This window comes from Thunnus albacares, chromosome 20, assembly GCF_914725855.1.
Source record: "Thunnus albacares chromosome 20, fThuAlb1.1, whole genome shotgun sequence".
NCBI lineage: Eukaryota > Metazoa > Chordata > Actinopteri > Scombriformes > Scombridae > Thunnus > Thunnus albacares.
Window position 1 is genome coordinate 24,260,932 of NC_058125.1, and position 25,792 is coordinate 24,286,723.

General features: G+C 39.1%; 1 protein-coding gene and 1 long non-coding RNA gene across 5 annotated transcripts in view; one reads left to right on the forward strand and one right to left on the reverse strand.

Moving 5' to 3' along the window:
• grid1b (glutamate receptor, ionotropic, delta 1b) overlaps positions 1–25,792 on the reverse strand; it is a 288,771-nt gene that overhangs the window by 59,514 nt on the left and 203,465 nt on the right. For all 4 annotated transcript variants that reach the window (XM_044338603.1, XM_044338602.1, XM_044338605.1 and 1 more), the window contains one exon: positions 23,562–23,681. In XM_044338603.1, the coding sequence (XP_044194538.1) occupies positions 23,562–23,681 (120 nt within the window). The remainder of the gene's footprint in view (positions 1–23,561; positions 23,682–25,792) is intronic.
• On the forward strand, positions 17,936–23,670 carry LOC122971849. Its single transcript, XR_006399571.1, has 3 exons — positions 17,936–18,009; positions 19,760–19,919; positions 23,584–23,670. It is a non-coding gene; the product is annotated as an uncharacterized LOC122971849 (long non-coding RNA).

The following is a 25,792-nucleotide window of genomic DNA, read 5'->3' on the forward strand; positions in this document are numbered from 1 at the left end:
CCGTAATCTCTGACAGAATGTCTTAATTAGCGTCGTTAAGATAAACACGCTGTCTGTTTCTTGTTGTACATTGTACAGAGCTGTAAACAGCCAGCCGGGGTCATACAATAATACAAGGCTAACATGCCTGCTGCAATTTGCTCTGCTAATGTTCTCCTAATGATGCAACGGCTAGATAGAGCACAGAGCAGTGTGTTTATCGAGCTCGGGTAACAGCACACAGTAGGATCTCGGATAATTGCATGCTGTTGCCGCATCTTCGCTTGCAGTGATCAGAAAAACAAAAATAATTCAAGTAAATGTGTTATCTGTGTCATTGTACTACTCCTCCTGTGTATTTAATCTGTCAGCCCTGCTCTCCTGCTGCAGAAAAATACCATCTGTGAAGTTAATATACAGGGGAAGCAGTAAAGATGAGACTGAGGAAGACTACAGTGCCACAACTGTGTTGGAAAAAATCAGTTTCAATGCTAAAAAGCCTGCAGACATGAAACCTGAAAGCAAGAGGTCAACTTCAACTCCCAAGGTGCATTTCAGTCAGAGACATCCAATCACAGAGCTTCCATTTCTATTGCGTGCGTTGCTAATGGCGAGCTGAAGCGAAAGACAACGTGATAGCATTCAGTTCATGTTCAGATTCTGGATCAGTTTTGGATGAATTTAGTAACCATAGCGACATGTTTAGTTCGCATTTCTAACAATAAAATATTCTGAATTTACTACAGGTAAAGAGGATTGTGGGTATTGTAGTATTTGGAGACATCCACCGAAACATCTTTTTTGTCTGTTTACACCAATAAAGGCTGCAAATCAGTCAGCGTGCTCCAGTCCAGAGACAAAGTTGAATAATTACAAGTTATGGTTGTACCATAAACCTACAAAACTGCTATAATTATAATGTGAATTGCGATCATAGCAACGATTATGAATATTCTTTCCTTATTCTTTAATCCGACGTGATAACATCCAAAATATTTCAGTGGTAGTGTTAGCATAGCATGCTAAAATGCAAACATGCTAACTTGCATATTACAAACAGTGAACATCCATGTCAACATGCTAACTGTAGCACTGTAACAGGTCAGAGTGGTGGAGTCCTGCACTCTGTCATTACAAAATGTGGTAATACTTTAATTTAGTCTCCCTACTTAGATTAATAAACGGTATACAAACAGTTAATAAATGATTTATAACACACTATAATGTAGTTATTAGCAGATATGAGTGTTTATTGATGTAATTTTTAACAATATAAGTGTTTGCTGCTGTATAAACAGATAACGAATGATAATATAGTAAAACATAGTTGTAATAATATGAAATATGTCTTCATGGGAGACGTTTTAATTGCTAAAAATATCCTTATATCTTCTTATATCTACATTATGATTATACAGTGTTTAATAGCCCCCTTCTTTCTTTACTATCTTTAGAGTGTCTGTAGACACAAACAGAGATTAAAGATGAGAGAAATTCAACAAGAGAAAACAAACTAAGAGAAAAAGAAAAAGAGGAGGCGTTGAGCAGGCTGAGAATGATGGAGAGGCAGGAAGAAAGGAGGCGGAGAAGGAAAGAAAAAAGGAAAGAAGGAAAGAGGGAGCGCTTGTTTAATAATCAGAGCTATTCTCAGCACTGCTGTCCTTTAGATGATCTCAACCCCTCGTTTTTCTTTCTGTGGGTGATAGTGGGGGTGTTCTTCATTAACACACACAGATAAATTAACTCCACAGTTTGAAGTTCGGCCTCCTTTTCTCCTGTCTCATTTGAACTGTTGAACCACGGCAACCAAATGAGGAGGAGAAGAAGAAGAAGAAGAGGAATATCACGCATTAAGACTAAAACTGCTCTACCCAGCAGTGACAATCCTTTTTGTGGGTCCCTCTGGATCTGTAATGAGGCTTCAGACTGACAGTAAAATGCAGCGGAGGCAGTGGGTCATCGGCAGCCTGGAGGGTAGAAATGGGACTTTTACAGTCTTTAAAATGCCTTAATGGTGTCTGTTTACAGCACCCACAGATACAAGCAGCAGAGATTAGATGACTGTATGAAATGAAATTATGATTTTAAAGCCTGACTCATGTTTGGTGGATTCCTTAATGTCACACAAATATGGTACAAAGAAAATGTGAAAGGATCCGACTGTGGATTTGTCTAATTAAAGGGTATAAAGAAGAAGCAGGGATGGATTACCAAACAGGCAGAGTTGGCAACTACCCCGGGGCCCCCAAAAGACCCAGATTTACTCCATATCATCTGGGTCTACATAATCTGATAAACAGCAAATTTGTTAGAAATTTGCACCACTGAAGAACAACATCAACTACAGATCCTCAGAGCTCCATCTTGTTGTTCTGTGTCAAAATCTGGTTTTAAAACATTAATTGCTTTAGTTTATATTGATCTCAATGCAGTTTAGGGCGATGTTGTATTATTCCAACCAATCAATTTCATTATGAGTAAATCTGAGTTATTCTCTTTAATTGTGGAGTGACTGACGGTCATTATTTCCTGAAGCCCAAATTAACATATTACACATTAAAATATAAGATATAACATTTGTTTTGTCTGACCAACAGGCAATAACCCAGAGATATTTAATTTCCCATCATGGAAAACTGGGAAATTACCAAATATTCCTATTTGAGAAGCTGATACCGGAGCAAATTTGGTATGTTTACTTTAAAAAAAATGACTTAAACAATTAATCAATTATCAAAATTGTTGCCAATTCTGTCAATCAACTAATCATTTCAGCTCCAGAGTATTACCATGTATAAAGGGGGTCAACAGGGGCCCAATAGGAGGTTAATCCGGCCATGATGAGAAGGTGTTTATGTGGAATAAATCACACAGCAACTATAATTTGTGAGGTGGTGTTCATGTTGTATATCTACAGGAATCATATGTGTTTTAATTTTAACTTTATTAAAAGTACAATTTTATTGAAGTTTGAAGTAAAATGATTCGAAAATATCTCGTCAAAGCCAAAGTTCAGGACATGTTTGGCCATGAATCGTGTGTTTTATCTCATTTATTTCTTTGTATTTTCATTTATTTAGGTGTTTAGTTTCACATTTGATGGTTGGTTTCTTCAAATTCAAAAAATTATTCAGATAGAAAACCAATTGTGTGATTTGGGAGGAGTGGAAAGTGAGGCCTATTTTCTTTTGCACTGTACAAATTATGATGATTTAAGAGAGCTAATCTTCCATGAAATGGCTAAAAAAAAAAAAAAGAAAAACTAAAATATCCTGGTGAACAGATGGTTAAGTTTACTGAAAAAGAAGGCAAGATGGACGGTTTAATTAGTATTTACTCTGGTTTCTCCAGGACTGCTTTTGAATATTGTTGGTGACGATGATGATTGTTTAAAAAAATGCTCTTCCAAATATCAATGAGACAGCTTATAAAAGCATTTATTTATGGTGACTTGTGAGTCCTTGCAGGCTGGGCACAGTTGAACGTTTACACAATAATAAAAAAATCCATTAATTCACACAACATTTGGAGCGTCTGAGGTTTTTAAATGGTACACACCTGAATCTATTTTTAAAGGTGTGTTGTGGAGGGAAGGAAGCTGTGTGAAACCTCTGTAGCCCCCTGCTCATCTCTGCTGGAGGCTAGCAGCTCCAGGCTACATTAGCTGTCTGAACTGTCAGGGGTCCATTGCATTGTGGGTAATTTAGTTGCCAGGTGTTGACATGGAAGAAGAACGTGTGGAATAAAAAAGAAACAGCTCAGCCATGTTTTTGTTGATGACACATTTTTTTTTTTTACTGCGTTTGAACAACTAAACTTCCCCCCCGAGAGGAAATAATGAAGACAGTTTGTTGTGCACCAACGAGGCCACGCTCCACATCTCTGTGAACACAGCACCTATTATTCCTGACAATTATTAGATTATTAATAGTAGAAATAGATTTTCCAAAATGCCAGGCAGTCCCAGGTGAGTTTCTAACTGCAGCTCGTTTTGCTGACTTATAGTGGCCATGTTGCTCTGTGGGCTGTGAAAGGAGCCCATAATGAGAGGAAGAGGAGACAACAAAAATATGAGATACGCTCAGAGAATCTGGTGAGTTTGGTGTTTATGGCATCAGCATGTTACACAATCTGAACAGCACACCCACCAACCTGCCTGTTCTTTCTGTTTCAAGGGATTAAATTTTCTCATTCTATTTAAACCATCTTTTATTAAAATGTCTGAGGTCATCAGATGATTAAAGACCAACTGAAATTAAATTTCCTTTTCTCTTCTCTACTACAGCGACATATCTGCTCTGCTTTATCTATCTGTCTCTATCTGTCCCGTGTTCTCCTTTGAGAAAACATCTGAGATGAAAAAGGGAGAAATTAATATTTTAAACTCTTTGATTTAATGATGGTTTACCTTCTCTACGTTCTGAATGGTGTAATACTGGTAGCCTACCAGCTGTTGTCAATCAAACATAGACCCTGACATGCCTCCCCAGCTGCTGTCAGTCAAACACAGACACCGACACGCCTCCCAGCTGCTGTCAATCCAACACAGACACCAACACACCTCCCCAGCTGCTGTCAATCAAACACAGACACCAACACGCTTCCCCAGCTGCTGTCAATCACACACAGAGACCAACACGCCTCCCAAGCTGCTGTCAATCAAACACAGACACCAACACACCTCCCCAGCTGCTGTCAATCAAACACAGACACCGACACGCCTCCCCAGCTGCTGTCAATCAAACGCAGACACCGACACGCCTCCCAGCTGCTGTAAATCAAACACAGACACCAACACACCTCCCCAGCTGCTGTCAATCCAACACAGAGACCCTGACATGCCTCCCCAGCTGCTGTCAATCAAACACAGACACCAACACGCCTCCCCAGCTGCTGTGAATCCAACACAGACACCAACACGCCTCCCCAGCTGCTGTCAATCAAACACAGACACGCCCCTTCGCACCTCCATCATAGTGCCACAACTTTTGGGAAGAAGCTGTTTTTCAGTCTGTTTGTGTGTGTACAGATTGATCTGTAGCGCCTGTAGCTGCCTGATGGGAGGAGCTGAAACAGATGGCGTCCAGGGAATGTAATGTCTTTTATGATGTTCTTCCCTCCTCACACAGCGAGCACTGTGAAGATGTTACAGTGATGGCAGCTCAATTCCAACAATGTCCTGTGCTGTTTCCACAACATGCCGGAGGGCTTTTTTGTCAGCTTTGGTGCAGCTGCTGTACCGGGCTGTCATGTAGTTTGTAAGGATGCTCTCTGTGGTGCATCTGTACAGTTGACAAGCAGCTTTTGGGGGAAGTTGGCTCTCCTTAGCCTATGAAAATACAAGCACTCTTGTGCCTTACCCACCACTGCTGAGGTGTTGTCAGCCCAGGAGAGGTCCTCTGTGATGATGACTCTTAGGAACACGAAGCTGGGGACTCTCTCCACTTCTTCACTGTGCTGCTTTCTTCTCTTTTTCCTGATATTCACTGTTCAGGATGTCCTGTTCTATTTTCTGACAGAGCTGGGAGCTTATTGAGGTTTGACCCTTAGCTTGACTCTTTGAAGCTGGATGACAATAGACTCTCTTTAGGTAGAAAAAATGTATTTAGAGGAACAGCATGTCCACTCTGACTGTGACCCTGAATTACAGAAACAGTCAAAGCAAATGTTTAAAAAAATTCTGCAGTATGCAGGTCTGTGACGGGAGGGAATGAAAGTCAGAGGTGTTACTCTTACTTTCCGCGTTTATACATGTAGTGCGCATTACTTCCTGCATTGGCACTCATAGTTGACATCATATGTAAATGGTGAGGTGCAGAATAATTCAATATAAAAGTAATTCAGTTTCTGGAAAAATAGTTCAACTTCAAAGAGACTACCTGATTGAGTTAAAAATCCTCAAGAATGATCTAATAAAGTCTGACAGCACTCTCCTCCATGCTGGTTTGGTTTCACATCCAGCTTCTGTCTTTATGTCTTGCTCTCCTCCCTGCGGAGGTCAAACATGGTGGATAAATCTCTACTTCGTTCACAGCGCCGCTGCTCATGCATTATTCCTGTCCTCCCTACTTCTTTCCTTTTCCTCAAATGTCAGGCTTCTTTTTTCCCCTCTCCTGTCATCTAAAAGGCTATGCTGGCTGTATTTCTGTAAATCACTCTCCCGTGGACAAGAGAGCGAAATGCCAATGTTTGCCACCGTTTCTCACCTCCCCCTCGCCCTGACGCTGCTCTTCTTTTTTTATTTCCACACCTTCACATCCTCCTCTTCTTCATTCTCTTTAGTGGTTATTTAAAATGACTTTGAAAGACTGTGAGTTACAGTGCCGAGCCTTCATCACTTGGCTGTGACTGCGGTATATATGTCCCAGAGATCACCTGTCAATCAGACCGTGTGGGCAGTGACTGCAACATACTCTTCTTTTGACTTTCTGTGGGTAGATCGTGTTCCTTTATTCAGCTGCGGTGACGATCACTTCTTATGCTGCACTAAATGCTTCACTGGTGGAAGAAGTATTGAGTAAAAGTAACAATATCACAGTATAAAAATCCTTTATAAGTTAATGTCTTGCATTCAAAATCTTACTTAAACCTGCATTAACTGATGTTTTGTCCTCTAGTTTTCAGCAGAAACAAGTGACATATCGTCAGCTTTTAAGTTGATATGTTGAACTTGGTAGCAAGTTCAGTTGCTTATTTCCACATCCAGCAGTTACGGAGCAACATTATCATTCATTTGGACTCGTGTTTCTGTCCACCTGGTGAATGTAAGTCCAATATTCACTCTCTTTTATCTCTGTTTTTGCTCTCTACCAACTCCTGAGGGAAACATCTGGCTCTTTACCTGATTAATGCTCCACCATGTTCACCAGCTAGTCTACAGCTAACTGTGTCTGTTTGCCATTTGGCGCTGAACAGGTAGTGCACAGTGGATTTTTAGAGCTTTTTCTCTGAAAACGACGCTATGAGAGCGCTGAGAGTGAACCAGAACAAAGTTGCAGCCGGACAGATAATAAAGCTCCGTAAAGCCGAGAGGAGCTGCAGAGTCACTGATAATTCTCTGTAGGTTCATCACTACGAGACAAACACATTACACACTGACAGATCAGACAGTTTTATTATAAAAAATATTGATTATGGCCACTTTAAGTCAAGGTACATAAATATTAGTTGCACAATTTACTTCAAAAGTAACAGTACTGTCCCACTCAAGGTTATATTAAGTGCCTGTAAAAAGTATTCACTCCTCTTAGAATTTTTATTATTTTACAACATGGACTCAAAGGGGATTTAATGAGGCTTTTTTGGACACTGATCTAAATTAATTACAAGTATAATGTGTATCATCTTTTATTTTGTAAAATCTAGATCTGAAAAGTAACTAAAAGTAACTATTTCCTTCACTTCATAATTGTACTGAAGTGCAATACTTTGTGACATTTAACCACTGAAATGTTTTTTTTTATGTTTACCCGGTAACATGTATAAAGTGGTAATAAACTGGTTACCAAGCAACAAGTGAGGAACAAATCAGGAAAAAAGTGATAACAAGTGAATCATCAAGAAATGGCTCCCTGGTGAACTCTGAATCTCTAAATGAAACAAAACAAATCAATACTCATACATTTCTAATTAGTTTCTATCTTTTTTTTGTTCCAACAAATACTTAATTATTTTAATATTACTTTAACATCATCCAACCAAACTGACGAGTTTTTTTTTTTTTACAAAAATGTGAATCCATGATTGGCTCCTTAATGAGACAGCGCCAGCAAAATTCTCAGCATAGAGTTTGTCTTATTTGTCTTGTTTTTAACAATGTACATATTTTGGATGAATCTGTCATGTTGTTTATGTGTTTTATTGTTTAATGACAGAATCTAGAAGCAAAAGCACAGACTGACACTAAAGATAAAATATGAGAATGTTCTTCTGATTTGCTTGAAACATACTGTAATAAGTAATCCCCAATCAGTTTAATTATTAGCTCTGCAAGTCATTTTAAATCAGTTCCTTGTTTATATTTTCTTTACTAAAAAGCATATTGTGGATTGACATTTTTTTTTTTAATTCTTGTGATCAAAGCACAATGAAGAAAACACAAGCACACACACACACACACACACACACATTTATAATTATCCACAGTGCAGGCACATGCTGTGATATAAATACAAAGCCCTTATGAAGTGATTCTGCTGAGGTAAACACATATTTTTTGCTCCAAGGACACACACACACACACACACACACACACATACATATATGCAACCACCCACAAACACTCGACCTCACACACACACAGACACACGCTGAGCAGGATTTCAACTTTCCACGCTGCTGTTTTACACTCTTTTTCACAGGATATTCTCTGATGCATTTCACTGTTATGAAATCTCTTTGATGTTTCTAATCTACACAAAGCTTCGCTCTCCAGGGCCTTTTCAAAGAAAAACACACCAATATGAATGGCAATTAGTGTACATCTATGTGTATGTGTATATGTGTGTGTGTGTGTGTGTGTGTGTGTTTCCCAGCTTTTGATTTCTACCTTTTTTTTGTTCATCTGAAAGACGATTCGTGGGTGTTGGATAATTAGCGTTGCTGCAGGGACTCTGCAGAGCCGCGCTTCATATTCAACCTTCACTGGATTACAAACTTTAGAAAGTCTGCTTTTCTATCATTTTAAGTCAGTTCGGGACGTTAACTCTTACGCAATATCCAAGATGATACAATAGTACGATAGTTTAGGAGAAGGGGGTGAAAGCCACAAGAAGCTTTTAATGATTTGTCCAAAGCAAAACATCTCTGCATCTATTACATGATTCCATTCAACTTTATGTGGCTTTTTATGGTCCCAAGAGGCTGAATCTAATTTTTTGTGACCTCTTGACCTTTCCTCTAGTGCCATCATCAGGCCAACATTCCCATTTGCACACAAAGAACATCAAAGTTTTTCAAAACGATTGATTGCTGTTTAAATTTACCGAGCACGCACAAGACAACCTGCTGAATTTAAGCATATAACTGAGAAACGAACCAAGATTTCTACAGCCGCTTTAAGCAAAGATGCAGAGAGCAGTGTGCCGTATCCCCGTCTGATGGATGGATGGGTGGGGACGGGAAATGTGGTGTATGGAAGAAAGCTCAGTCAGTGTCACTCGGGGGGGGGCTTAAGCTGCCATTATGCTTCAGAAAAGGCTCGACAAGGTGGTGGAATAGCTTCGGAAACCTCCTTCCCCGACAAACACATCACTGACATCAGATTAGTGATAGATTCTGTAACTTTCTGAAATCAACATTCACACGTACTTCACGCCGTGATTGGCCGGCTGTGCGAAGGTGAGAAAGGAGTCGTGGTCTGAACTTCTCTTTCAAACTCCTTTCAAACACTTTTCATGAGGACAGCTGAGTGTCTCTGAGTGTTTCAGTCCAGAAGCAAAACTTTTTTTTTTGTGATTAATTTTCCTTTCAGCTTCACTAAATCAGTCAGTATCTTTTGTTTTGTAGGGTCGAGGAACATTTCATCACTTTGACTCATTCGAAACATGACACAGTGACAATTTATGCTTCAGAAAACTGAAACAATTTAATCCCAGATCTGTGGAGAACCTGAGACTTTTGGATTTTCAGTTCAGTTTTGGGTATTACTACGAATGTGTAAGGTGTATGACATTTAGTATAATATTTGTCTTCCATTAGGGTATAAAGTGTACACTAGGTGTTTGGTCTACTTGAATGAACTTTTATTACAGAACCACATAATCTGACACGCTGTTTCTTTGAGGTGCACAAATACGTCTAATAGAAAATGTCCATTACTGAAGGGATGAAGGGATGGTTTTTATATTGAGGCCCCTTTTGAAATTCAAACATTACATCTGTTTTTCATCTGTCTGTTTCATTACAGCTTTTTTTTTTTTTTGCCATTATCACCAACCCTAATTTGGTGTCTCTTTATGGGACATCCAAGAGCTCAGCGGTCATTCATCAATGCCTACGCCTTGTAAGAAAAAAAAAAAAGACTCCATCTTTGTGGCTTTGGAGGAAAAAAAAAAATGAAAAAGGAGAAAAATATCTATCATGTTCCATGTATTATTCACAGAAATTAACAAGCTTTGAGTTTTCAAAGGCACAAATTGTTGTTAACGACTCTAAATTACCTCGGGGATTTGAAATTAGCACTGTCTGAGGCTCATTTTCATTCTCCAACATTTCTAATGGATTCATTTCATAAGGGCCAGTAACAATGCAGAGTCCCCCATTATGGACAAATGGGTGGGTAATTTCAATCCTCAACAAAATAATTACAAACCTCTTTAGCTCTTCTGTGAGAGAGATGAGACTGTCAGAGGAAGAAAAGAGTCGACAGAAGACAAAGAAGAGACAGATAGACGGAGGACAGTGGGAATGATTGGCTGATCAAAGCAGAGCGATGTGCTGTCGAAACCGTAAAAACGGCGGCGACCGTGAATGATGGCGTCATTCTCATTAGAGGCAGTTTCATTGGAATTGGATGAAATATGACATATTACACAAAGCGTATGTGATTTTCAAAAACATTTTGAATAAATTACCACAAAGTATTCTGTTCCAGAAGTCAGAAAACCTCATTAAACATCACACTGACATTTGTAAATCTGCTATTAAGTAAAAATCCGGCTTCGGATCAGAACCTTTCTCAACAGTACGTCGTGCAGCTCGCTCCATCGTTTAATGAAGGACGGGAGCTTTCTGAAAAACCATCAGATATCATTGGAAGGAGCAAACGCTGTAGAAGTCTTTACACAGCACAGATTACAGCTACAAACAGCAACAATGACTTTAGAAGGAAAGCGTCTGGGAGTTTTATGGATATGGACAAGTAGCAGCGCTGTAGCTGTTTAACTTTGTTAAAATAAGAAAGGTTTAAATTTATGACAACAGTTGCTGTAGCGGAGCTGAGCGGTCTGAGAATATAAAAAATAAACTCCAGGAACAAAAGAAAGGTTGAATGAGAGATTGTGTCGAGTCACAGAAGCTAGACAGGAAGTGACGTCATGACTTCGGATCTCTATATTTAGATTTCCTGAGTCGTTCGATCCTTTATTTATTTATTTTTTTGCAGTTTTGAACATGTCATTTGCTGACCCTGTTACAGGTTTAAATATCTTGATTTGAACAGTCTCCTTTGTTTAAAATCATAATTAAATAGTTCTTAACTTTCTTTATTGTTCCTTTAATTAGTGAGTACAAGGAATTTGACTCCGGTTTAGTGGCTCTTAATGTACCTACACACAATAACAACACAACCATCTTCAGGAATATACATGAGGAATGACTCTACACAGGGGAAACTGTCTGTGTGAACCTTAAACAGGATATCAATAGTGCTGAGATAAGAGAGAATGATGTTAAGTCATATACATATAGTAGGTGGTTATGTTCAGTATATACAGCCTGTTCAGATATACAGTAGTGGGTGGAATGTATTGCACTTTAGACTAAAATAGATATATATGTATATATAATTTATAGGTGCAGTGAGTGTTATAGTGTTACAGAGTTATTGCACAGTGCCACAGTGAGTTAACTGCTCATAAGTGTGACGGTGAGGGGGAGGAAACTGTTCCTGTGTCTGCTGGTTTTGGTGTACAGGGCTCTGTAACGTCTACCGGACGGATGAAGAGGCTCCTCCCGAAGTCCACTGTCATCTCCACGGTTTTGAGCGTGTTCGGCTCCAGGTTGATCTCCGTCTCCGATGAGGTCGATGACTTCAGGAGTCGAACAGACGGGTCTCCTGAAGTGCCGTCGTTTGTGCTGCTTCCTGTCTGCCAGGAAGTTTGTGATCCACTGACAGGTGGAGGCGTACGCAGTGAGCTGGGTGAGAGAAAGCGCGACACCAAGGCGGTCATCTGTGGCGCCATCTTTTTTGACTTATTTCACTGGTTAAGGACTCCCTGCGGGACCCCTAGGAGTCCTCAAAACCGCAGTTTGAAAACCACCGGAGCTAAATCAGAGCGGCGACTGGTGTAGCCGTCCCAGTGGTCGGCCTCCATCTGATTAAAAACCGCCATTCCCTGACTCTCCCTCTAAGTATAGTGGGCGGGAGCATAATGTCTTCTGACACATGTTCAGGCGCCGTCGCCAATCAAAGCAGATGGAAAAAAACATCCAGTTCTGTTTTTTTTTTTTCTTGCCCTGATTCTTACGTGGGAGGGCAACTTACCGACAACAAATTGCTGGGAAGACACATCAAAAGTCAATGAGATAAGAAAAGTGAGGACAGATAGATGGGATAACACACACACGGTAGGCTGGGGGGAGGGTTTGAAGGACCAGAGGGCTCTGGCACGAGTTTCCAGAGGAGAGAAGGAAATAACATTTCAATCTCTATCAGGTCTGATCTGGAGGTGGGAGGGGGAGTGGTGTTTCATCTGTAGGGAAAATTTACTTTGAGAAATGGCCCTGGGAGAAGAGAGGAGAGGAGAGGAGAGGCGTGGACGGCAGAGGAACACGAACGCTGTAGGGGGAAAATGAATTGTGACTGTGTGTGTGTGTGTGAGTGTGTATATCAGGTATTCCTCATGTTGTAGGGACATAAATCTGTTTATACAGTCATGTTGTGTAGATTCGCCTCCATTATGGGAACAATAAACAAATCCCCTTAATGTAAATCATTAATTTTAGGGTGAAGACTTGGTTTAAAGTTAAAATTAGTTTAGGGTTATGTTAAGGTTAGGATAAGTCTCAAGGAAATGAATGTAAGTCAGTGTAATGTCCTCTGAAGTGATGTAAACACGACTCTCTGTGTGTGTGTGTGTGAGAGAGAGCGAGTAGCTGATATCTCACCGGAGGGCAAACGACATCTACCTGCTTGTCACAAACTCTATAAAACTTTCCCGTGTGCCGTCACCTCACACCGGCCTCATCTTCCTCTCCCTCCCGCCCCCCCCCCCCCCCCCTACAAACTAATTTGAACTGCCCTAAAGAAAACACATGGATGCGAGATAAACTGGAAGCTCTGCAGTTTAAGTTTTCCGGCTCAGTTAATTCTCCCGATCGGACACTGAGATCTGACAAATAGGTTTACTGAGCTCAGAACAGTTTCACAACAGATGGTCTCTTCTTTTTTTTTTTTTTTTTTTTTTTGCCTTGTAATTAATTTAGTCTTGGAAGCAGATGTCTATTCTGTTCTGCTCGAACATCAACAATCATCATCAATGCTGCGGCGCCGCCAAGTTTGTGCCTAGATCATCTGCCCACGTTAATCCAAAGACCCGTCACACCAGGAAACGGCACGATGAATGTTATCTCGGTGTCGTGACTTGCAGGTAACAGTTCATTCAAGAGAAAACTTTTTAACTGTGTACGTTTTTACAGCAACCATGTATCCATGGAAACCAGACGTGTTGGGAGGCAAATGCAACGTGTAACTCTGTGGAACAGATTGACCTTCATGTAAACAAAAAACGTGACATCACAACTTGATGTCACTTAGGATGATGTCACTGAACATACTGATCAGCAAATCAATCAGAGTGATCAAATTAATGAAAACCTGAGGCTCAGAATGTCCCATCAACATGGTTCTTAAATGGAAGAACTGGAAATCTGTACATTCATATGTGGGGATCTGTTCTGTGATGAAAACTCGGGCTGCGACTAATGATTATTTTCTCCAACGATTAATATGCCGATTATTTTCTCGATTAATTGTCTATGAAGTGTTTAAAAAATATGGCGTCCACAGTTTCTCAGAGCTTGTTATGATGTCAACAGTCCAGAATTTAAAGATATTTAATTTACTGTCACATATGACAAAGAAAAGCAGTGAATCATCACACTGGAGAAGCTTTAATCACAGATTATTTGTCAGTTTGGCTTGATTATAAAAAATAGTTGGAGATTATTTTTCTGTCAAACGATTAATCGGTGCAGCTCTGATGAAAACTTCTAGACATAAAGACAAGAAATTACAACATTTCTATTAATGCTTTTAGTTTTTTTTTTCTATAAAAAGACTCCTTCAGCATGTGTAATACTACTCACATACAAAATGATGACATTTCTGAGCAGCCTAACTAGTCTTTAGTGACACACAGTGACTTTGACGTGAGCATTTAAATGAAGGAAATTAGAAACGAGCAAAAACACTCCAAGATTCAAGGCACATGTAGGAGGATACAGCCTTAAAGAGACAGGAGCTGAACTGAGGGGCTGCATAAAGGACCAGTAGAAGAGAAATAAGGAGTTTTTAACTGGAAATCATGCAAAGATATTCCAGTAGAGCCCCAGAATATAAATATACATCTGAAAATGTGCAGAATACGTCCTCTTTAAGAAAAACTGAATATAACTGGTGTGTTGTCTGCCAGACGTTTCTCCTCGATCACTTTGTTGGCTGTTCACAACTTTCTGGAAGTAAACATGGAAACTTTTCACGATATACAACGACATAAAGTTCGTTTTGTTCCCAGTAGATTCACAAGATAATTTTAAGCAAACTTTTGAAATGTTTCAAAAAGGAAAACGCGAATCAGGTGCGTTTCCATCAACTGGTTTGAAGCGAATAAACAAGGCTACACAACACATAGTTTCATCAGTAGATGGCGGTAGAGGCTTAAATAATCTGCCAGTAAACAGAGTAGAAGAAGTAGAGGTTGCCAACCAGAAACCAAGCGGCGAAAGTGGAAGTGCCAAAAACTACAGTTCCTTGAATGACCACTTGAGGCTCCAAAAGCGAGTCAATCCCCATAGACCCCCATGTTAACATGCCCAACTTTACAGCAGAAATAAACATGTTTACAGCCTGGTACAAACAACAGTTTTGGCCTCTATAACTAATTTCCTCTTTCATGACAACTGTACGGGGGGTGAATTTTTTTATAACTCACCGGTTTAAATTTTATTAAACCGTAAAGTTATGCATAATGAAGGACATGGCTGCTTTGAGTGACAGGTCCGCCAGCTGCTAGGTGGCTTGTTTCAGTCATTCGGCCCGCCTCTTTGTCCATTTTTGATTGGCTGGGAGTTGTAGCAGCTCACTTTGAGCTTCAAAACCGCTCTTTAGAAACCAACGTGTCACGGTAACTACGTCCACATTTTTACACAGAAACACAGTCTATGCCAGAAACAAAACAAATAGTTTTATTGCCTCGACAAGAGAAAGGTCTTCAGGAATTTGTTTCAACTGGGCGAGTTGTAATTGTTGTGTCATGTCAGCTGGTTTTGCTTCACGCTATCTGGGGAGGCCGGAGCGGAAACAGCTGATCAGTCATGTGAGTTAAACGTTCGTCATTATTTCTTCGACAAATGCGTTCCCATTACCCATTTAGTGTATAAACTCTTTTCTGACATTTCCAAAATCAACCTCAAGCGAGTGTAAAAACTTTTTTGAGAAATTAAGGAAGTTTGTTTTTGTTTTGTTTTTTTTGAATTTTGGTGTTTCCATCACGCTTTTTTAAATGTGATACTTCAAAATGTGCATAAAAACAGGTTAATGGAAACACGGCTTGTGAGCAGCAGGTTCAGTTGAGCCTTCAGTGTTTTCATCCTTCCTACAGAACAGCCTCGTTTTAGGAAAAGCCAGAAAAACAACCTGCTTGTTGTCGTGTGTTGGACTCTCCCTCGCTGTGTGTGGAGGCACATATATATAGATATATGTTGTACAGCATGTATGCGAGGCACTTTAGAGTCTGTGAACGGTACATTAATAATAATAACAATACGTCTTCGTGCTCATTTGGGTGCATGTGAGAGGACTAATAACTTAGGGGACTTCATTATGTATGTGAGTGTTTATGTTGGAGATATATTTCTGTGCATGTGGGGGGTAATATTGATAGGTATTAGTGTGTGTGTGTGTGTGTGTGTGTGTGTGAGCTATGGGCCTGTGTCCACCCTAATGGTCATTATGTAACACAGAGAGACTCATAACTCAGAATGAGAAGCCAGGTGATTAAATCTGCATTACTGCAGCAACTGCTGTGTGTGTGTGTGTGTGTTTGTGTGTGTGTGTGTGTGTGTGTGTGTGTGTGTGTTTGTGTGTGTGTATGTGTGTGTGTGTGTGTGTGTGTGTGTGTGTGTGTGTGTGTGTGTGTGTGTGTGCTCTTACAACCTTACACTGACACACAGTACCTGCAAACTGCTAAATCATCTAAATTGTTATGTATGTTTTTAAAACGCAGTATAAATGAAATAATCCACATGTGAGTGTTTAAACAAAAAAAATGTGATGTCATTCTATACTTTATCTTAATACTTTACTTCTGAAAAAAAAATGGTGGATATGGTGAAGTAGTGGTGCTTGTTTTGATACAAAAATTAAAAATTGATTAGAAAGTGAGACTCAGTTGAGGGAGCGATCAGCTGCTCAGTTCCTTCACTCTGTAAACTCTTGTTTTCTTATATTGTATTATTATTATTGATTAGTATTATTATGACATATTTTACTTGATTTTTATCTCTCTTTCCTCACTTGCTCTCCTAATCTCTTCTCTGTCCTCATGGACTTCGTCTGTCCCAGATTTTTACCTCTCGTCTCATTTCTTTCTCTCTCTATATATATGTTTTTCTTCCTCCTTTCCTCCTCTTTCTCTTTAGGCTCTCACCAGCTCACTCCCAGCTCGCTCTCTCTTATTTCTTTACTTCACTCAAGTCTGAGGTCAATTTCAGAATTTTATTTTTCTGAGAACCTCATTCTCCTTTCTTTTGCTTCCATTTTCATTCCTTTCCTTTCCCTTCTCTTCCTTTCCTTCCCCTTCTTTTCCTTCCCTTTCCTTTCCTTCCCCTTCTTTTCCTTCCCTTTCCTTCCCTTTCCTTTCCTTTCCCTTCTTTTCCTTTCCTTTCCCTTCTCTTCCTTCCCTTTCCTTCCCCTTCTCTTCCTTTCCTTTCCTTTTCTTTCCCTTCCTTTCCCTTCATATTTAAGTTATAAGTTTAATATCTAACTTTGAAGAGAATAGAGACTGAAAGGTTGAATTCTTAAACATCCTTACATTCTGACATTAATCATGTTTTTATTAATGTGAACTCTTCTATGGGCAGATTTAACCTTCCGTACCTGCAGCACAGTTCAGTTCTGTTGCAGAGATTATTACTCCTCACCATGTTATATTGTTTAATATGCTACATTACAACCTTTACAGTCAATAAAAGTGAGGTTGATTCAAATGAATACTTACATCACAAGGTTATGTCAGTGACACACAGAAGATAATAATAAATTATATTATTTGACTACATAATTACTCCTCCATTATTTAAAACACCCGCAGCAACATCACCGCAGGGGTCAAAGTGAAGCACGGAGATGCAGAGATACAATACATACCGTATTGATTAATCTACTGTAACGAAACGCCTACACGGATTTATAGAGACGACTTCAAACTGTTCTGAGTGATAATTAAAACCTACATTCATCCTGTTAAATATGCATTGATTTCATGGCGAGGGCCGAGCGTTAATGTGTTAATCAAGGTTAACGTTAACGTGGTTAAACAACTTTTTCAATGATTGGAAAAATTAATGAACTGAGAACTGCGGGAGCTCGCTGTTGCATGAATGATGACAGTCTTCGGTCACAAAGAGGAAGCCTCGGCGCCGTTAAACGACAACAGCTCCGATGAGGCGTTGACGGCGGCACCGTGGCTTAAACTCATGAGATGAGATGTGATGTTTGTTTGTTTGTTTTGTGTTCATTTTAAAGTTTTATTTTAATGATATCCTTCTTTGTCCTCAACACAGGAGTCTCCTGGATAACTGAACTATACAATTGATTTACATTATGACCATCAGTTGACTTTTTTTTTCACTTTATTTATGAAAAATCATGTTTTTTTCTGTCAGGTCGGCATGACGGATGGCTCTACGTACTATAATAACTGTAAACTATAGAGAAGAAGCTAATCAGAGGTGCAAATTCAGAACGCTTTGTTGTTGCAGTTGGGAAGAAAACACGTCGTCATGGTTGTTAAATTCATCCAAATCTGATCCAGAAGCTGAAATTTAAAGGATTTTTACCGCTGAACGTTTTATCAACTTCTCTACAAAGTAAGTAATCAGCTCTCCGTTAGCAGAGCGTGCTACTGAAGTTTAAGCCCAGTGATTAAATGTGTTGTACTAAAACACATCTTGGGAGTTGTAATTGACTCCTCTTCTTCAGTTTTTATCTCCAAAGGCATTTATCAAAGAACCAGATGATTTCTAACACTTATGTACTGATAATTAAACTGGTTTCATTTCTATCTGACTGTGCTCCATCTGTCAGTCATGAAACATTTACTGTGCCGAAAATGAAACATCTTCCAAAACCCAAAAGTGCAAAATAATGTAAATGTTTTCAACAACAAGTAAATAACTCCATCGTTTGGTCTTTTAACTTCCTGTCAACACAAGCGGGAGTGTGTTGCGTGGTGCACGTAGACGTCTGCTACCTGCATTCGATTGAACACCAGTTTTATGTAACTTAATAATATATATTATTATATATAATAACAAACGTACAGAGTGAAGGAATGCAGTAGCTGGAAGAAGATGAGCGCTATACAGAGGCACTAATTAGATCATTTCACCCGCACAGCAGCGCTCGTGTCACTGATATAATAGACATGCTGATTTCTCACAATGTGCTGGCAATTTTTTATTAATGTATAACAGCGTGATATCAGAACAGAGGTTGTGAGGTGTGGTTGTTCCAAAACGCTAGTAATGTATATTTTTACATCCAGCACACAAAGAGCAAAGTGGGGACTCATTAGATAGTTACACTATTACACTGCACGGTTCATTTATCCAGTTTTAATGTGTTGATTATTCTTAATTATCTCTTATTAATAATATATATATTATATATTATATAGATTAGTGAAGAGTTCAAAGAATCATCCGACTGATCAGCATCAATGTGTCGTCATAGAAACATGAAGCTTCTGCTGCTGCTGCAACACAAAGTAAAGCTTATTGATGCTGAACATAACTTTGCTCCAAATATGGTCTTTTTGACCTGATATTTCTATGCATGACCTCCTAAAACATCTGGACATATAGTAGCATAGCAGGCTGGAAGTTAAGAGACAAAACCAGCGACGGATCACTGAAATCTGCAGCTTCTCATCTTTGGATACTGAAATCATTTCTGTGCAGAGAGAGAGAGAAACCAGATGAATATTCCTCACCTGTAGGGCAGGACTGACATGCTGCACCACAACCTGTTTCACACAAATTCACCACCAAATAACTGTAAGAGTTTGAAGGTATGCCAGACAATAGAGTGCATTTATACATTAGTATGTTAGTTTAAAACCTGCCGTGAGGCTGACACAAACACTGATGCTAACAAACAGCATCACGCCGTGTAGATACAAGAATAGCAGTGCCTGAAGACAGCTTACACTGCTGTGCAGACACACACACACACAAATATCAATGTCATTACAGAGAACAGTGTTATTAGACAGTCATCATGCAGCAACGTTAACAGCAGGCCTGAGGACATCCTGCAGCACAGTGCATGATGCTGGAAATAACACTGAGTGGGATTTTAGGAGGTATAGAGGTTGTCATGTAAATCTCTTTATATTGATTAAACTCATTTATACTCTCTGATAACATACTAAATGTTCACAATAACTATCTGAGGATATTTTCACGAGAGCAAATCTGTTTTTGTGACCTTTAATCTTGATGAGTCTTCACCTATAACCTCCTGTTGATGCTCTAATTCTTTGCTAACTAATGAAGCTAAATTTTCATGCAAGCCAATAAACTATAATATAAATAAAACAACTTTGGTTCGTTCCAGGTCTTACCGTTTTCAGGAAATAGCTCTGCAGTCTGAGTCTGACACTGACAAAAGCTTCCCATCTTCTCACGACTCTGATGCATTACCTCACCGGCTGCCAGCGATAGCTTGACTGATCAGATGTCTCCTCGAGTGACTGCAGATTACATTTGCTCTGCAGGTACAGAGCGATGCTTCATAAAAATCTCAAAATTAGGTGTCTCCTGTTGTCAATGTTTACTGCGTTTTAAAGACTGAGTGTCTCTGCTGCTTCACGGTATTCATACTCCAGTACTGCTGCTGCTGCTACCGCCAGACCTATTACCACTGGAGCCACGTTTACAACCAAATTTAGTGCAAATTTTTAACCAAATTTCCAGAATGTAAGCAAAAAAAGATCAAAGAAATGTGTGTTTCCATTCACTTTTCTGAATATATGAAGTTGGTTCATCAAGATAAATGTGCTGGCGCCATTAAACCACTGCAGAAGAAGAGGACACAAATAGATGATGTCATTAAAAGAGTGGCATTTAAAGCTTAAACTGCGAAAAATAATGTAGAAAACGTGACGGAAATATGACATTTCTGTTTGTTTCATGTATCCATTTGAGGAAGGTTACAGTCACATGATTCATGTAAGTCATGATTTAATCACTAAATGAAGCACTTTCATCAAATTTTTTTCCTAATTTTATGGCATTTCAACTTGAAAATAAATGAAAACATAAAAACAGGTGGATGGAAACACACACTACTACAAACACATATTTCACTCCAGCATCGACCCTGAAACACCATCTAAACCACTTCATTCATCTCAGAAACTGTGAAGAAACACCATAGAAACCATCTAAGATGCCTTAGCAACCACCTAGCAACCACCTAGTACTCCCATGGCAACCACCCTGAATAGTAAACACCTGGCAACCAACCCCCCCAAAAAACACCCACAATTCCTTTCTGAATAATTTCCATCTTTCGTCCTTTGTGTTTGACTTCTATGTTTTTATTTGTCTGACTGGTTTCCACCTCTTATATTTTTGGTTCCTGCTAGTTTTCAGTGTTAGCTAACGTGCTAACTAGCAAAACATTTCCAATTAAGTAGTTTCTGTCATGACACAGCATACATAGATGTTCATTGATTTTTATTATTTTAGTATTTTCTGGAAAAACAATACAGAAAGTAAAGTTAAGCATGATTTTGTCATCAGTTAAATATAGTCTAAATGTACAATTCAATATTTTCAAAGGATAATGAAGCCTAACTTGTTTTACTTCCACTGAACAACCAGTTAGGTGCACAGTGCTTACTTGAAAACTTCCCTGCACTACTATAAACTTCGGTTGACAAATTGATCTCAGCTGTGTTTACCTTCCATCACATCCCCAGTTATCTCTGTTTTTATGGTGAAGTAGAGGCGCAGGACGAAAGCAGCAGACAAAAGGATGCTCAGCAAACACTCATGAAGCAACCGGAGCTGTTGTCATGATTTTAGAAACACTAAAATCCGAGTCCTCCCGGCACCCTCGGCTGGGAGTGGTCCGCACACGATGGGTCGCATATCGCTGACGGGCGACGTGATGACTGATGACATTCGACTGCATCAACAACAACAACAGCCTGCAGTGTTTCTTTGTATAGTACAAGGCAGCGCTGTCAGGCTAACACTGCACTGAACAAACACACCGAGGGGGGAAAGTGTGTGTGTGTGTGTGTGTGTGTGTGTGTGTGTGTGGTGCTCTGTTTCCCCAAACAGGTTAGGGCTTCACACAGAGCGGAGGTCATGAATACATTAAAACAAATAAGAAGTCAAATCATCCCATGTTTGCTTGTGGGAAACTGTAGCTGCAAATGAGTGTGTGTGAAATCTGTGTGTGTGTGTGTGTGTGTTTGTGTGTGTGTGAGAGAGAGACCGAGTATGTACATGTGTGAAAGAGTGTGAGACGCAGAGTGAATGTGTAAAGATGTAAGTGTGATAGTGTGTTCATGTGTGAAAGCGAAGGGCTGCGTGTGAATGAGAAAAAGTTTGCCTCGAGTGTGTAAGCTTGGGTTTGTGATGTGTGTGTGTGTGTGTGTGTGTGTGTGTGTGTGTGTGTGTGTGTGTGTGTGTGTGTGTGTGTGTCTCCATAGCCGGCGGTCCGTCTGAGAGTTTTGCAGTCTGAAGTTCAGCCAAAACATATAAAATGATCATAGATGGTTACTCTGGTTCCACACACATCTGTATAACTAGCAACTTCACATGTTTTATGTATGTATTATGTTCTACTCATAGATGATTTGTTTTTAGAGTTGCAAAGTGGGTCCCAGAAGTAAAAATCCCATTAATATTTCCCATCGACAACATTATCTGACTCACAGTTTGAGCTCCTCTACAGTTTGGATCAACATGAAAACTCTCCAGGTTGCAAAAACTAGAACAACTGCGTCGGAGAGGAAGTTAACTACAACTCCTAAGGTGCATTTTAGAAGAGCTTAACATACTTTCTGGGAAACTTTTGGGTGAATTTAGCAACTATGGTGCCGCATTTTGTTTACAACTACAGCGACAAATCGTTTTGAGTTCATTAAGGTTCTGATTTACACCTCTGAAAACAGCGATGCCAGCCGAGGCTCATGGGTAATGTAGTATTCATAGCCGTCCACCAAAATCAGGGCGAAAACATCAATCAATCAATCAAGCTTTATTTATACCGCACCTTTCAAACAACCCAAATGCAATTCAAAGTGCTTTACAAGTGATGATGCGGGATGTTAAAATTAGATTTAGAGACTAATGCACACCAAAATAATTAGAAAGCAAAAGATTTAACTGAATAGGACAATAATAAAAGATGGGTCGTTAAGATAATAAAAGATAAATAATAAGAGATAATACAATTAATAAAAATAACAGTAAAAAATCAAATTATGAAATACTACACAAAATAAATAGATGATAATAAAACAGTAAAATGTTGATGTCAGAAAATGTCTGAAAATGAATAATATTGAGGATATCATTTAAAGAAAAACTTTAAATGGGAATAAAGAATGAGGGAAAAAAAACACTTCTGAAACTAGTGGCTCCCACTTTGTAACTCTATGTGGTTACAGTCAACAGTTTAACTGGAGTCTGTACGTTGTTTGATGTCTATATTTGTCTGTTTTGTTTCTGAGGCTGTCTCTTCCTGTTCATTTGATTTCTCAGTTTAAATGCTTCTGTAAAAGTCTGCATATGCTCAGTAAACCTACAGCACCAGTCAAATGTTTGGACACACCGTCCCGTTCACTTGAAGAAGAAAGTGTGTCCAAACTGTTGACTGGTACTTTTGACTGGTACTGTACCTGGTGTGAAGAATTAAATACAGCCTGGTTATACTGGCTAACATTTACCAGCTACCTTTAGCAAGGTGTTAGCTATAATTACAGTCCTGTTACTACCAGCACCTGCATCATCACAACAAATATGGTTTGTAGTTTAATGAAAGCTGCTTGAAAGAAAACGCTAGAAATAGCTAATAAGGTGCTAATAAGTTAGCTAAGTTAGCTAGCTAGCTTGCAAACATTACCAAGCTAGCCCTACTAGTCTGTTGCCCTCTGCTTGGTAAATAGCTAAGTAGATATCTGAAACTTTCTTGTGAAATATTGTGGACATGTCCCCCTCATTAAATTACAAGAAAATATTCTTTTCATAACCATTTATTCTCAATAATGGCTGCCATTATTCTATTCTATATTAGTGAATATCAGTATACAGCTTTTTATGTTTGACACATGTAGGCGATATCACCTCTGTGCCCTTTATTTCAGTTTATTCATTCAAGCAAAACGCTGTGAACTCACCCTCTTGATGTCCTTGCCAAAGGTCTCGCTGAAGCTGGAGCCGAGGATTTCAAACTGGACGTGGGAGTTGGAGCCGCTGTCCTTAAAATCCATCGTACCGGTCAGACCTGTGATGTTACCCTGCAGGAAGAGACACAGAGAGACACAGAAATAGAGAAAGAAAAGTCAAAATCATGGAGGAATATCTGTGGTCACTGTCTGACTGGACCATTAGCACTTTATGTCATCTTCAGATTTGGAAAATCTTGTTAAAACTGTGAGACTAACACCACAATTTCACTTTAATTCTCAATAAACATCTGAGTCACATTTGTCTTGACCTCTTACTTTTATTTGACTTAATATCTATACCAGACACATACTAACATCGGATTTTTGTTGCCAATATTGCTATCGATATTGGAGAGTTTACAAAAAAACACATATTGGCTGATATCCATTTTTTAAAACATAAACACATTCACATAACAAAATCCCTTACATTTGTTTTTTTAAACAGAGAGTGCTGTACTAAGATGTGAGTGCAGGAACAAACCATAGTAATGAAATAATGGCTGTTTTTTTGATGACCTGAATCATATTTTTTTAGCATTTCTGTGCTGTTTTGTACATACACACACATACACACCGGTTCAAAGGAAATTTACTGCTACTTTATTAATCTACATTTTATCATGTAGCCGTTATAAAAGAGGAGGCACGGCCAGTATTGTTAAGTTTAATGTCCATGCAGATAAAATATAATGAAATGACAAGAGAGCAACAGGGAGATAGTAAGATGAGGAGGGAGGGATGAAGACATTAAAACGGGTCAAAAAGAGTAATGGAGGTTAAAAGAGTGTAAAAGGAACGGTGGAAGGAAAGGAAAGGTAAGAGAATTGCAAAAGGAGAGACATCATGGGACAAAGAGGGATAAAGAAAAATTGAGAAAATCTGGAAAATTGAAGCTGTAGTGACCTCTTAAACTGCCGCTGTGAGTCTACTTGTTCCTCTAATATCAGGCTGCGTCCCAAGATGCTTTGTGAGCTAAGATGTGTAATATATATGTAAAGCTGGCAACCCTCAAAGGATCATGAATCGCACTGAACGCACAGAAATCACTCCAATCAGTCCAAGAGAGAACACGGGCTGATATAGATACAGAATTAATTAAACAGTAGTTTAAAAAATTGATGCTCAGCTTTATTAATTCATGACCAGTGATCTCTGCTTTCTGTCTCCCTTGTTGATTAGCTGCTTTGATCCCCTCATATGAAAAATATACAGCAGCAAACAGTGTTTAGAGATGTATGAAATGTCAAGATATCTTCATCCACTGAAAGGCAGTGGATGAAATGTTGTTTCGTGACTTCCATTAGTTCATGTAGGATTTAAAGAAAGACTGAAAACACTCATCACCGCAGGCAAACTAAATATTCCTCTGTCAACTGTAAAGGTCGCAGTCACTGTCACCTGGAGGAAAATAACATTTCAAAAGTGTTTGTTTTGGTTTCTGAGCAGCTTGCTATAAAGTCAGTGATGCTTCCAATCGTCTGTCTGTTTTTCAATGATACCGAAATATCAGGAGTTTACTGTATCATTATTTGACTTTTTGCACAACAAAGCAATAGACTGAAATCTGGTCTGTCATGGTGAGATTGAAAATCTATTTTTCAAGTGAGGAAGCAAAGGTCATGAGAGCAGCAAAGAAACATAAATAGAGACGTGGATGTGACAGCAAAAATAACACAGCCAGGGCAAGCAATAATACCTATAACATGACAAATTTAGCAATTAAAACATCAGTAAAATGCAGTACTATGTTGCTGAACCATCAAAATCCACTTGAGCACCATTACTCAGCTTCCAAAATACAGTGTTAATTGCTAAGATGGAGCTTTGTGATTAGGTCCAACACGTGAAGTTAATCTGAACTAAACAGTTGAAGCTGCTAAATTGAAGCATTAGCTGTGTGTCCATGTAATGTTTTTCTCAGAAAAGTACTGGCAGGACGCTGTGGAGTGTGTTTCTATGAGAACACTATCTTGGGAACATATTACCACGCTAACCACTGTTGTATGATAGACTAGTGTCGCCCCTTTGCTTTTTATTATCTACTATCTATTCGTTTGACATTGTTTATTCATCATGAGCACCAACTGGAGGATCCTCATCTAATATATCAACCCAGTCACCAGAAGAAAACGTTGGCATTGAACGTTTCTGCAAACCACAGAAACGTTGAATATATA